The sequence below is a fragment of the Tachysurus vachellii genome, chromosome 5 (assembly GCF_030014155.1).
Source record: "Tachysurus vachellii isolate PV-2020 chromosome 5, HZAU_Pvac_v1, whole genome shotgun sequence".
NCBI lineage: Eukaryota > Metazoa > Chordata > Actinopteri > Siluriformes > Bagridae > Tachysurus > Tachysurus vachellii.
Genome location: NC_083464.1, coordinates 23,874,902 through 23,889,411, shown reverse-complemented (window position 1 = coordinate 23,889,411; position 14,510 = coordinate 23,874,902). Strand labels below are relative to the sequence as shown.

Here is a 14,510-nt window from a genome sequence, read left to right as displayed (position 1 = left end):
ATTTTTTGGGGTCTGATGTTGATGAGACCTCAAGTCATAAAAAGGCAGGGACTGTGGCAGAAATGCAGTTTTTCTCCCTGCAATATTGTCAGAATTGCTGTCTAGGGCCACCTCAGCGAATCATTGATTTCAGCCATGTCTGCTGCCAAGTCATAATTTATCTAGAAAGTTCACTAGACGTGGGCGGGTTTGACTAAGAAGCTGCAGGGTTTTAACCGGTTCTCAGAGTCAAACATAGCATCTTTAATGGCTAGCACTGAGACAGTGAGCATAAAGCAAGTGCCCATCTTTGACTTGCAAGAAGTTCAATCACTGATTTCATAAGCATACCTTTACTGCAAGCCTTAAGTTATTTGTGGCTAACCATCTGACATGTTGAAAATACAAACAAAGGGAAAAGATAAAAAATGTCTAGATCTAATAACGTCCCAACTCTCAAGTTTTGGAATTCAGCTAATTTCACAGGCTCAGCCATGAACAGCACATGGTATGTTGAAGGAAAGCTCACCCAAGGTAGCTGTGGGTTAGCCACAAGGCATGCTATTTGGCTAAATAGCAGAGAATGTGGAATATCTGTTTTCGAAAATTTCACACCAGGTTTAAGATGCCAGATTCACTTCTGGGAATTTCCTTGAGATCTGAACTTGCCAAGGCTATATTGAGCAAGTAGCACACAGAGAAGCCTAGTGTAAATGTTGTTTCCTACCTCTACTTTGCACATCACAATTTGCACACTGGACATTGTTTACACAGTTCTTCTTTGTAAATCTCCCTCAACTTTCCCAATAACTGCACAAGCAAATTGTCAGATTGCACATGCCAGTTGGGCATATGAGCAAAAATATGTCATTTTACATTAGTTTAAGTATGACAGTGTCAAGTCTTTTGTTGCATAATGATTTGTAGTGTGGTTGGGGCACAGATAAACAATACTATGTACAGAAACACTTATGTGTAGAATTATAGAGTAAAATATCAAAGGAGCTCTTTCTAAATCTGTGGACATTTATATGTATGGGGATGGGAATGTGGTAGCTTAGTGGTTAAGGTGTTGGACTACCAATTGGAAGGTTGTGGGTTTAAATACCATGTCCACCAGGCTTCCACTTCTGGGCCCATGAGCCAGGCCCTTATCCCATAATTGCTTAGTTGTATAAAAAATGAGATAAAAATCTAAGTCACTCTGGATAAGGGCATCAGATAAATGCTGGAAAAAAATGGAAATGTACAGATTTACTTTTGAGAATGGTTGTAATGACTCTAGTGATTATCACCTTATACTGTATAATGAAATTCAGGTTAAGTTAGACTGCTGCAAGTACATTTTGTGATTCGTGGATTAGTGCTGCTTTTTGTACGGTGAGTCTTGTTTCTACATCTTCTGTGTAACGTGTTGTGAATTCATTTAATTTTCTCCAAATTTCTAAAGAATGCTATTCTGGTATTTACATTGATAAGCCTGTTTAAACAGTCTGACATTAACAGTCCATGGTTTGCAGTAATTCCATCCATCTCTAGAGTTTATACAGAATGGTGTCGAAACACAAAAAGCAAATTGAAATTCTGTGTTTTGAAGTGGCTTGTTGATAAGAGGTTAAAGGAAACTCAATTATATAATCACTCTTTAGAACTGTGATGAGCATAAAATGATCTATGCATGCACAAACCGTCAAATGTTGAGGTGGATGAGCTACAACAGCAAAAGTGCACATCAGGTTCCACTGTCAGCCTAGAACAAAATGCTATCATAGGCACAGTCTTACCGGACAAGATTAGAATAAGATTAGCATAAGAAAAATAAGTTTTTCTTATGCTAAAATTCAGCCTCCCATTGCTTACTTTAACATTTTTCATGTTATAAATGATATTCATGTCTTGTGATATTCCTACTGCTATCCAATACTTATTTATTGCCTGTATTTTGAGAAACAACTTTACTGTATGTTTGTGGTCTCCTGACTCCAGATGACATAACAGAAAATATCTGTATTGCTTTAGGGTTTTCATGCAATGCATATTCCTGAACAAAAATAACTAGATAAATCACTTGATACATTGTGTAGGCCTATTCTATGTTTAACAAATATGAAGAGAAAGAATGCTGAATTACCTGCAAGTAGTTTCACACAATAAATGATCGATTTATTATTGGTACACTTAAGAATCAGGGTTGAGTCTGGTTTGCATCACACATAATCGTGTATATATATACACCTGTCCAACTGCTCAACACAAATTTCTAATCAGCCAATCACATGGCAGCAATTCAATGCATTTAGGCATGTAGACGTGGTCAAGACGATCTGCTGCAGTTCTAACCGAGCGTCAGAATGGGGAAGAAAGGTGATTTAAGTGACTTTGAACGTGGCATGGTTGTTGGTGCCAGACGGGCTGGTCTGAGTATTTCAGACACTGCTGATCTACTGGAATTTTCACGCACAACCATCTCTAGGGTTTACAGAGAATGGTCCAAAAAATTGAAAATATCCAGTGAGTGGCAGTTCTGTGGGCGCAAATGCCTTGTTGATGCCAGAGGTCAGAGGAGAATGGCCAGACTGGTTCAAGCTGATAGAAAGACAACAGTAACTCAAATAACCACTCGTTACAACCGAGGTATGCAGAAGAGCATCTCTGAACGCACAACACGTCGAACCTTGAGGCAGATGGGCTACAGCAGCAGAAGACCACACCAGTACTAGTAAGGTGTACCTAATAAAGTGGCCGGTGAGTGTATACACACATATATATATATATATATATATATATATATATATATATATATATATATATATATATATATATATATATATATATATATATATATATATATATATATATTCACAGTACCTGCATAAAGCTGAATGAAATAATCTAAAAAAAGAAAACAGTCAGGGTGACTTTCGGGAAAATAATACCTTCTGTCTACCTAATGATAGCTTAGTGCTCAAAAATATGGTTGTTGTAAAAACTCAAGTAATTTAGGGCTAATACCATTGAGAGCTTAGCCCAACTAATAAATATCTTGTTATTTACTTCACCGGGCATCTTTATGACCCTGTCAAGTGGCTTTACACTGTGTTTTTGTCTCTCATCTTTTTGCATTCCCTGGATGCTGGTTGTCTAATTCTCTCTATTGTTCACCATGCCACAGTTGTTTTCATGCATAGAAAGACCTCTCCCTTGGTCCATGCAAATAACAAAAACAAAGCACTAATTAGCGCACCTGCTAACCCTTGTGTGGAAAGGGTTCTCCACAATACTGTCAGTGCTGTTTGCATTGCATATGTGCAAGATTGGTTTATCTGTATTGACTATCAAATTCTGAGACCACACTAGAATATAGATGAAACGTTTCAGGATTTAGAAATTTATTGAATATTTAAGATTAGCAATCCTGCCGGTCTCTGATTAAATATAAGCACATTTTTGATATTGAACATGTTAAGCGCTTTGTCATATTTCAAATTTTCATGTTATAATATTGGATGTGATATTTTCATATTTCATATTTTTCGTATGTCCATATTTTCTCTTTTATTGAAGCACATTTTCAGATGGCACTCTTATGGATTTGATGTAAAGTGGGTCGTAACTTTAAACACAAAGTCCATGTCAGCTCAAGTGCACACTGTCATTAAAGCAAAATGGGGACAAACTAAATAATACTCAACAGATATATCAAAAGGATATTCCAGTTATTATTATGTATTCCATTAGCTATCTGGATACTAGTTAGAGACTGTAAACTTTGAGCCATAATAATAAGTTTGTAAGGTTGGGATTCATGGAATTTTTGGTATTTTCCTCACTTTTCAGAATCAAGGTTGTCTTGGTGTTAGAGTCAACAGAGACCACAATTTACAAAGTGCAATGTAATTTATAAACACAATATACAATAATTTACATGACAAACAATTATTTCTAATGAACAAAAATAATCTACAGTGAATATCAGCATGCATTACCTATAAATATGCTTCATTAGGCTATTAAATACAAGTACAAATTAACAGTGCAATTAAATATTAGACAGATTACAGACGTGGGACGTGGGAAGGTTCTTAGTCAAAGAGCACAAGCACTTAGAGAAAGATAATGTGTCATTCATAACTGAGCAATGTCACTGGATTGAATACATTATTAAGAGACAGTTATGTCATGCTTGATATGAAATCAAATCTCAGTACCTCTTATTCTCTTAAACTGAGTGTTGACAATCACATCATTCCTTAATAATAATATACAATAAATCAGTGTGTAGGTAGCGAGGATTTTATTTGGTTTAATTGTTATTTTTATTATTTTTAATCAAAACCTGGCTGAAATATTTTTTAAAGCGTTCATTTAAGGGTTCATGTAAAATCAGGTACATGCACTTGCTATCATCCAATTGAGAACAGAAAAAAAAATGCACGAACCTCATAAGCAATACGTTGGCATTGAATCACTTACACTTGCAAGTTACACTTACATTTGTATGGTAAGTTCTATTTGTAAGTACGACCCAGCTACTGCTCTCTGAACACAAATTAAATGCAAATTATATGTAAATTTGCTTTAATTTGTGCTTCTGCCTTTAAGGGAAATTTAGACAGATTTTTGTTGGGACACTTGTGCGATTGTGAGCAGATGTGAGAATGAAGCAATCTGTATAGTAGTATTCTAAGCTGTAGGCAGCATAACTATCTGTGTGTGTGTGTGTGTGTGTGTGTGTGTGTATAAAAATAATAACTTTTCATTGCTCTAGGCAGCAGATGGTGTAAACGTATAGAATGGTGCTTCTATGTATCTTTAAGCTTCTAATTCTTATACTTGTCCTCTATGGGGTGCTATAGTCAGCCCATCTGTATGAGGAATTAAGAGTGTGTGCATGTACGTTTTTCATCTTATAATGTTCTTACCTGTTTTTCAGGGGGTGCTCTAGGCAGCAGACGGCGTCTCCATGAGGAGCAGTAGAAGATGCCGGAACTGCCAGCAGTGCTGCTGTCGATTCACGTCCACTTCCTGCTAGTTACTGTGCTTAACATGCCACCTTGTTCTCTAAGCCAGACCCCTGTCCTATCATCTGTGCGAATTGGTGAGTTGCACCAGCTACATGCCTACAGTGAATTCAATCCTTTGATCCTTTAAATCAGTCTAGCAGATTATATTATGAGTGAGGATTAAATTGGGATTCAAAAGGTGCTGATGCTTATGTCTTTTATGGGTGGCAGCTATGTGAGAATGTAATAAAGATTAATTGTAATCTCATTTAAAGAATACAAATTTGACAACAGCTCTTTTTTAGAGCTTTCAGTAAGGTGTGTTATTTAGGTACTCATGTACCAAGCCATTGCTGGAAATTGATGCTGCATCTGAAAATTTAGGTTTGTGTTACAACAGGACAGACGACACTGTTGTCCTTCACTTCATCTGAATCACCAGGCAGGGGTCTTTTAAATAGCCACTTTGTTCGGCCAAATCCACACTTTGCCTTTGGCCTTTGCTTGGCCGCTCTTACTGCCACCACATTAAGCACAGGATTTTCTGCCATGACCTTTTAGAGTTGGCCCTTGAGAGGCAAAGTCACTGGCACACAGTAAATCGTGCCTCTCTCTCTCTCTCTTTCTCTCTCTCTCTCTCTCTCTCTCTCTCTCTCTCTCTCTCTCTCTCTCTCTCTCTGTCTCTCTGTTTTGATTTAAACTTTTACTGCTTAGCGGCAATTTTGGATGATCGCTCTGCCTGTGGCCGTGGAGAGCGGTTGGCTTTAGCTTTAGCACGGGAGAACATCAACAGTATGCTGGAGGGACCAGCTCGTGCTCGTGTGGATGTAGAAGTCTTTGAGCTCCAGAAAGACTCTCAGTATGAGACCACAGACACTAGTAAGCCCTATCCACACACAAACACAATGAGAAAAATGGGGTTAAGAGTGAAATATATGGCTGTAAGTGTTTTGGGCAGCTCTGTCTCTCAGTTTGAATTGGCCTTATTGAAAAGGTGGAGTGAACTGACTGGGGAAAAAGACCTGAGGAAAGAGAGACCTACAGACTTTGTTTCATTTTAGTGTGCCAGATTCTGCCTAAGGGCGTGGTTGCTGTGATTGGCCCCGCCTCCAGTCCTGCCTCGGGTTCAACTGTCAGTCACATCTGTGGGGAGAAGGAGGTGAGTCAGTGCATATTTTTTGTTGTTTGATTTTTAATGCTTTCAGTACAGGATGTACAGTAATAATAGTGTGATGTATAGTGGTAAATTTCAGCATTCGCACTGATACTGAACAAAATTTCTCACACCTACTCTCTCCTCTCTTTTCTGTCCCTGTCTCTTTTTCTTTTCCGTAGATCCCTCATGTGAAGATTGGTCCTGAGGAGACTCCAAGGCTGCCTTACCTGCGCTTCGCGTCCGTCACATTGTATCCTAGCAACGAGGATCTGAGCTTGGCTGTGGGTGCCATCCTACGCTCTTTCAGCTACCCATCAGTCAGTCTGGTCTGTGCCAAGGCTGAGTGTGAGTCTTTGATCTTTGCTCTCTCCACCAGTTTGTATGACCTGCCTAGGAGCGCCACACATGTCAAAGTTCCTTTCCAAATGAGTCACCGTAGGGACTGTAGAGACTGTATGGCCACTCAGCTTTTTGACTTTTTGAAAGCAAGTACAAACTCTGGTTAAGGATTCTGGTTTGAATAATGAATGTGCTGCAAAAAAGATGTTTGGTAATCAATTCTAATCATCTATATATTAAAAAACTAAATCTATCTCTCTCTCTCTCTCTCTCTCTCTCTCTCTCTCTCTCTATATATATATATATATATATATATATATATATATATATATATATATATATATATATATATATATATAAATGTGTTAATCATTTTGAATGTACAGCCTCTGTGAGGTGAGATGCCCCCCTCTCTCTTTATCCATCCCTCCACCACATATGTATTCAGATGAGTTCTGGTCAGTCGCAGCAGAGGAACTTCCCTACACAGCAGTATATCGTGTCCTGCATTGTGCACCAGCCTAAAAATCTGTACATTAATGCATTGTATATACAGTTAAGCAAGAGTGAGCTTTTGTAAGATCGTCAATTCACACGGCTTGGCTCTGACCTAGTTGGCTGCTCTGTGGTTGCCATGGCAGCAGAGTAGGTGCAACTTGCCACTCATCAAGCTCATCATTTAAAATGGTGGCAGGAGATATAGAGGCAGGCCACGCACTCCCTTTGTGTACGTATACTGTATGTTGGTTTTGTGTGTGATAGTGTGTGTGAGAGATGCACATGTCTTTAATTAATGAGAATATGTTAATTTATTGCTCATTACAACCCAGTCATTATTCTGCCCTCTGATTGGACACACTGGCGATCACCTCTGATTCTGCACACTCTATTTGATCTCTGTGTCTGTCTGCATGTGTTAGTGCAAATGGGCACATGAGAGGGGAGCCATTATACATCTGATTTAACAGCATCGAGTCTGACCACAAGATGGCCACCTCTCGGACACGTACACCTGTTACACTGTGGTGGCTATTCAGTTAAAACTGCAGAAAGACTTGCTCAGGACTTCAGAGAGGGTGATGAAGAAGGTTTAACATTCTGGTGAATGTTTGTAACAAAATTAGAGATTTCTGGCCTTTGTGAGAACAATAAGTGACACAGGACGATAAAACAAGAGAAGGCATCTTTATGTAACACTTGACAAACACATAATTCATACTTCAAGTTTGAAAGTTGTGCTCTTCTTAGACTTATCTGTAGCACATCTTTGGTTCAGTTTAAAGCATATTATTCTGTAACTGTGATGCATAATGCAGCAAAAGGTATGAGGAAGAGAAAGAAATGACGATCCTGACCAAATAGTGGAGTTTGATCTCAGAGCGTTTGCCTGTTGACTGTTAGCAGGTTCTTTCTGCTGTTCTTCACCTTCAGTTTTCATTGTAAGGTGAGTGGAATGTGAGAGAGAGGAAAAGAGAGAAGATGGCATGAATAGTACTAATATGTGAAAAACAGAATCAGTGAAATCCACTGAGAATATATCTGGGAAGGGTTGCTACAGGAATCAGTGAGTGGGTGAGTGAGAGAGAGAGAGAGATACAGGAACAGGGGGGTGGTGAAGTGCTGGGGGAGTTAGAAAGAGAGAGAGAGAGAGAGAGAGAGAGAGAGAGAGAGAGAGAGAGAGAGAGAGAGAGAGAGAGAGAATGAAACCATGTACGTGAGTGCATTGATTTCTCTCCTCCCTCAAACTAATTAAAGTTTGGCACCGGGTTCACTGGCTCTCTCCCCGTACACACACTCCCATGAGAAGACAGTGGCTTATTTACATTTAATGCACACACACACACACACACACACACACACACACACACACACACACACACTCACACACAGACACGCACACTCATGTGATATCTTTAACCCCACCTGCTGCACAGGTCTGCTGAGATTGGAGGAACTGGTGCGACGTTTTCTCATCTCCAGGGAAACGCTGTCTGTCAGAATGCTGGATGATGACCTCGATCCCACATCCTTACTCAAAGAGATCCGTGATGATAAAATAGCTACGATCATCATCGATGCTAATGCATCTGTGTCATACCTGATACTAAAAAAGGTACACATAAACAAACACACACAAACACACACACACACTCACACACACACGCAGTATCTTTGTCTCACTATCTTTATCCATAAAGATACTAAACTAATCCTAACCATAAACCAATTAACAAAAAAAGGAAACCACCATTTATTTCTTTATAGTTAAGTTACTGTACAAAGCCTATTTTTTTTCAATAGATTTAATTGCAAGCTGGTCCAAAGCAGCTGGTTTGATATCATTTGATTTTGATTTTCCTCTCCTATTCTGTCTTAATTTTTAAGTGTATACATAAATAATATTAAATGATCTAATAATTATTTAATTAATTTATAAATAATTAAACTGGTTTTAATAAAATACTGTTGTGTGTACCTACAGTATATTTTGAGACGTATACTGTATTGTCATAAAGCCCACCCTAATGAACACACACACACACACACACACACACACACACACACACACACACACACACACTTAACCTACTTGACAAAATAATATAGGTTTGAGTTGCACCGCATGCACACGGTTCTCCCCTGGTGGCTATAGTAGTGAAAACTAATGCATTTAAATGGAGCTTGGTGACAGCTTCCTTTTCTTCCTATCATTCATTTGCTCGCTCTCTCCTGCTGTCTCCCTCTCACTCGTTCTCTCCTTTTTGATTTACTGCTGCTGTAATTCAGCTCTGTTCACTTTAAATGTATTTCTATTGTGGAAGATTTTAAGCACACTGAATATGTACTGTACAACCTGCTGATGAAACGATTCTCTCTCTTTTCACTTTCCTTTTTCTGTGTGTATATAATTCTACACCCTAATCTCTTTCTCTCTTTTCTTTTTTAGGCGTCTGAGTTGGGGATGACATCAGCATTTTACAAATACATTCTCACCACCATGGTAAGAAAGATTTTTTTTTTTTGCCTGCAGTTTATCAACCTAATGTTTCTCTGCAATAGGTTTGGTATCCAAACCTCTTGACTATTTTATTTATTTATTTGATTAGGTTATTTACTTCTATGCTAGGTTACAGAAATATTAGAAGACATATAAAAGAAAAAGAAACAGAAATTGAAAGATTGTTATGTAAACTATTTTTTCATAAATTAAAATGGTCTAGATCAGATTAAGGCATGTTGACAATCTATTATGTTATGGCAATGTGTGTGTGTGTGTGTGTGTGTGTGTGTGTGTGTGTAGGACTTTCCTTTGCTGTGGTTGGATGATGTAGTTGATGAGCACTCAAATATCGTTGGCTTCTCTATGTTCAACACCACTCATCCATTTTACCTGGAGTTTATCCGGAGCCTCAACCTGTCCTGGAGAGAAGGCTGTGACCTTAACCCATATCCAGGACCAGCAGTGAGACACACACACACACTAATCAAACCTATGGTTACACCTAATTTTAAAACTAACTTTAACCTTAGTAACTGAAAGGAAAGATTTCAAAAGTTTAAGATTTTTAATTATAAATCTAATGTCAAATATGAAAAACTTATAGGGACATACAGTATAGATATTCCTATCCTTATAGGGACATTTGGTTGCCCCAAGATATACAGTACAAACATGCAAACATAATTCACTGCTCTTTATGTGCTTTGTCTAGCTGTCTTCAGCTTTGCTGTTTGATGCTGTCCACGTGGTGGCGAGTGCCGTGCAGGAGCTGAACAGAAGTCAAGAAATTGGAGTAAAACCCTTAAGTTGCTCCTCCCCACAGATCTGGCAACATGGAACCAGCCTCATGAACTACCTGCGAATGGTCAGTGTGTGTGCAGATTTCCATTAGGCATGCTTCTACTACATGACAATTTAAGGAACTGAGGAATTTCAGAATTTCATTTCCACTAGAAAAATTCTGCATCACAAAATAAGCTTTTCTCAAAAACGTTTAGTTTGTGCTGCAGATTAGTTCATTTCAAACCTAAATAAATTGTGAGTGTGTATTTTGTACAAAAAGCACTGTAATATTTGGTGGCGTGTAGGTACAAAATACATTAACAAACAATAAATAAGAAAGTTTAACAGCAGATTCAGAAATAAATGAACAGATACCCAAAATGGAGTCAGACGGTCCAACTTGTCTGTCACAGCTACCATGGACAACTCCCCAATTCCCCAGACCACTAGAGGGCTCTCTTACTCACTGCTTAAACTTTTTCTGTTAATGTTTGTTCCATTGCACCCTTGACCATGTTTACCTATTTTGCATTGTTTCATTAGTGTCTCCCTATTTACATTACTTTGTTTGACTCTCTTTGTTTACATTTACGGCATTTGGCAGATGCCTTTATTCAGAGCGGCTTACTTTTTTTTTTATCTCATTTTATACAACTGAGCTTACTGGTTAAGGGCCTTGCTCAGGGGCCCAACAGTGGCAGCTTGGTGGCCCTGGGAATCAAACTCCAACACCCTAAACCCTACACATCAGCTGTTGATGCCATGTTTTGCCAGATTCTTGTTCCTCTAGCATATGTTTTGCTCCTTTTGTTTATTTTTTATAGTTTATTATGTTCCTATTGCACTGTAAAGAAAATCCTTCCTTCACCTTCATCCCGGCTGCTGATTGGACATGGCGTATGACTATTTAAAGGAATGGGAATTGCACTGTTATTAAATTGATTTTAATGCAAAGTGACTTACAGTATGTTAGGAGTAATTCTTTGTTCTGAATAACTGACTTCCTTTAGGCAAGTTTTAAGCATTTGCATACTGCCATGCAGTATGGCCAGCATATTTAAATTAACCACATGAATACTGTTGATAAAAATAAGCACAAAAAAGGTATCAGTTGATTTATTTGGGTTTGTATGCCATTTGATTGAAAACAATCTCAGTTTAACATGGTCTCTCAGATTAATGTGTGCTGGAGCCGATCAGCAACGAGAATGTAATGTTCAAAATATGAAACTATTTGTTGTTAGGTTTGTTATTATATTTTACACTCACAGGCCACGGTAGTTGTGGCATTTTCTAAATACCTTTGTGTGAATGTAATTTGTGTGAATCAGAGCAAAAACAATGAAGAACAACTGTAATCTCATCCATGTTCAGTGTGTGGTGGTGTTTTTGTTGTACGAACACTTTTGTTGTTATTCACTGTGATAGCACAGTGGAAACACAAACTAGTCATTGTTCCTCAAAATTAAATGTATCTACAGTTTATAAATAGCTGTTTGTTTTTCTTCTTTCTCTAGGCCTGTGTTGCTTAAATAATTTCTCTGGAGCCCCAGATGGTTCTCGTTTTTGTTTTCTCACAGCTCACAACACGCCAAAAACCAGAAACACACAATGCTTTCTACAGGTGCTATTTGGAGTGGGAAAGCAAAAAATGCAGACCATCTCAGGTTTACCAGTGTGTTCTGGTTTTATCTTTCAGGCCTATACTTTCTCTATGCTTTCAGGTGGAGTATGATGGTTTAACAGGTCGTGTTGAGTTTAACAGCAAAGGCCAGAGAACCAACTACAGCCTGCATATCCTGGAGAAACATAAATTAGGCCACAAACAGGTAACATTTACTTCATGTTTGGATTTCTGCTCCATATACAGTCCTTATTTTAGATAATGCTTGTTGATGAGTCTTTCTCTCTGTCTGTATGTTAGATTGGTATTTGGTATTCTAATAACACCCTGGTCATGAACTCCACCAGTCTGGATATCAATGTCTCTGAAACTTTAGCTAACAAGACCCTCATCGTCACCACAATACTGGTGAGGTCTTACAGCACCATATGCTTTACTTGCACTATGTGGTGGCCATTTTTGGAAGCATGTGCTATAACAAGATTCTTGCATCTAACTCACTCTGTTATAATCTCTCTCTCTCTCTCTCTCTCTCTCTCTCTCTCTCTCTCACTCTCTCTCTCTGCGTATGAACACAGGAGAACCCATATGTGATGAGGAAATCAAATTATCAGGAACTGCAGGGGAATGATCAGTATGAAGGCTTCTGTGTGGACATGCTGAAGGAACTGGCAGACACTCTGAAGTTCACCTTTCGAATCAAACTGGTAGATGATGGTCTGTACGGTGCTCCAGAACCCAACGGTTCCTGGACTGGCATGGTGGGGGAGCTTATCAACAGAGTAAGTCCACACACATTTCTTTTTTTGTGTTTATCTTACGTAATTTTTTAATACCTTTTTTCACACTACTGACCTTTCCTCTTTTCTCTTTATCTGGAGCAGAAGGCAGATTTAGCTGTAGCTGCTTTCACCATCACCTCTGAACGAGAGAAAGTCATCGATTTCTCCAAACCTTTTATGACCCTGGGCATCAGTATTCTTTACCGGGTTCATATAGTAAGTTATATAAAGATTTATGTGCCCACAATCACACACAGTCTCTGAGACTCTTGATTTAACTTGCCTGTTTCTGTAGCAGCTTGGCCTATGATAAATATTCCCTCTACTGGAGGGAAAAAGCAAAGCCATAAATAGACATATTCCTCTGACGCAGGCATGTTGATGTAGTATTTGGAAAAAATAGTGCTATATAAAATAAGCTTGTTCTGATTTTCAGCATAAACTTAATCTAGGATTGCTTAAAAAAAAAAAGTAAACTTTTTCCGTTTGTCAGAAAGACCCTTTTACCCAGGCTTGTAGCACGTCTAAAGAAAAGTGCTAGAAAGTCCTACAACTAATTAATAAATATAGTCAATTTTCTATTAGAAAAATCATTTTAAAAATATGTATGTATCCTTATTCTGATCTGGGTCACAGTGGATCTGTGCACAATTTGGCTCCTATAAAGTGGCTGACATTTTTGCTGACACAAGGCTGTATTATGATACTTCCATTAGAGTGTTATGACAGCTTTGTGACTCAGTGTATTATTGTTCAAGCCACTTAATGTAATTTTGTTTTCTTATACCAGTTGACAATGTGTTTTTTTTAGTCAGCAGTGTCTTGGATGTTTTTTCCACTCGAGATGTTTCATAATTGATCAGTATGTAAAACATCAAAAGAAAGCGCACTCTAGTTAAGGATAATAGACAGCAGACATATATTTTGATTATATAATAGAATATATTGATTGTCACTGTCAAAAAATTCACTTTGTATACAGCATACATTGCATGGCATAGGGGATGTTCAGAGCATCTGTAGACGTTCACCATCATCACAATTATTTACCAGGAAAAACTTTGGACACCTTGAGTTTTTAATGATTTGTTGCACTTTAATAACTGTTACTGTCACAGAATGATACAGCATAGTAATTAAATAAGGGATCCTAAATCTTTGTAGAGCTTATTAACTGGATGCGTTCAGATTGCTAATGGGACTCTAAATGAGTGTGTTATTAAAGGCAAAAACACTTGGAGGGTTGTTAAGCCTATGGATAAAAGATAAATAAGCTGCAAAACATTTAATGTAGCGACAGTCAGTGTTACTTGACTCAGGTCATTGATTTAAAAATGCCGGTTTGACTAACTGTTTATATCTGTTCATATAGGTTATGATATAGGTTTATATATGTCAGTTTTTTATTATAAAAAGTGTACGTAGGTATCATTTAAAATTATGAAAACTGCATTAACAGTAAACTGAACAATGCCCAGCTGTTATTTATGTATATAAATAACATAAGTATCTGTATGTATAGTATTTTCTTTTTTTCCTCTTTTTTATTTGAACAATTTTTTAAAAAGTATCTTTCCTCTGTTTCTCCATTTTAGGGCCGAAAGCCGGGTTATTTCTCATTCCTAGATCCTTTCTCTCCAGCTGTTTGGCTTTTCATGCTGTTGGCCTACCTGGCCGTCAGCTGTGTGCTTTTCCTTGCTGCAAGGTATACACACACACACACTCACCTACACATGCCGACATCCCCTGACTCATAATCAGGTAGTTGTTTGTATTTTGTAACTCTGAGAATAGAGCCAAGAATTGCTACAGTATATCGTATCTCAAATAGCTAATATCTATC

The 14,510-nt window shown here is 38.0% G+C and overlaps 1 protein-coding gene across 1 annotated transcript in view; it reads left to right on the top strand.

Annotated features, from left to right (window-relative positions):
• Window positions 1–14,510, top strand: part of grik5 (glutamate receptor, ionotropic, kainate 5) — a 72,276-nt gene that overhangs the window by 48,783 nt on the left and 8,983 nt on the right. The window contains exons 3-15 of the mRNA XM_060870664.1: window positions 4,913–5,077; window positions 5,697–5,861; window positions 6,044–6,141; window positions 6,318–6,483; window positions 8,412–8,590; window positions 9,425–9,478; window positions 9,779–9,940; window positions 10,191–10,343; window positions 11,986–12,090; window positions 12,186–12,293; window positions 12,464–12,667; window positions 12,770–12,883; window positions 14,263–14,372. Coding sequence (XP_060726647.1) covers window positions 4,960–5,077; window positions 5,697–5,861; window positions 6,044–6,141; window positions 6,318–6,483; window positions 8,412–8,590; window positions 9,425–9,478; window positions 9,779–9,940; window positions 10,191–10,343; window positions 11,986–12,090; window positions 12,186–12,293; window positions 12,464–12,667; window positions 12,770–12,883; window positions 14,263–14,372 — 1,736 coding nt within the window. The 5' untranslated portion in view covers window positions 4,913–4,959. The remainder of the gene's footprint in view (window positions 1–4,912; window positions 5,078–5,696; window positions 5,862–6,043; window positions 6,142–6,317; window positions 6,484–8,411; window positions 8,591–9,424; window positions 9,479–9,778; window positions 9,941–10,190; window positions 10,344–11,985; window positions 12,091–12,185; window positions 12,294–12,463; window positions 12,668–12,769; window positions 12,884–14,262; window positions 14,373–14,510) is intronic.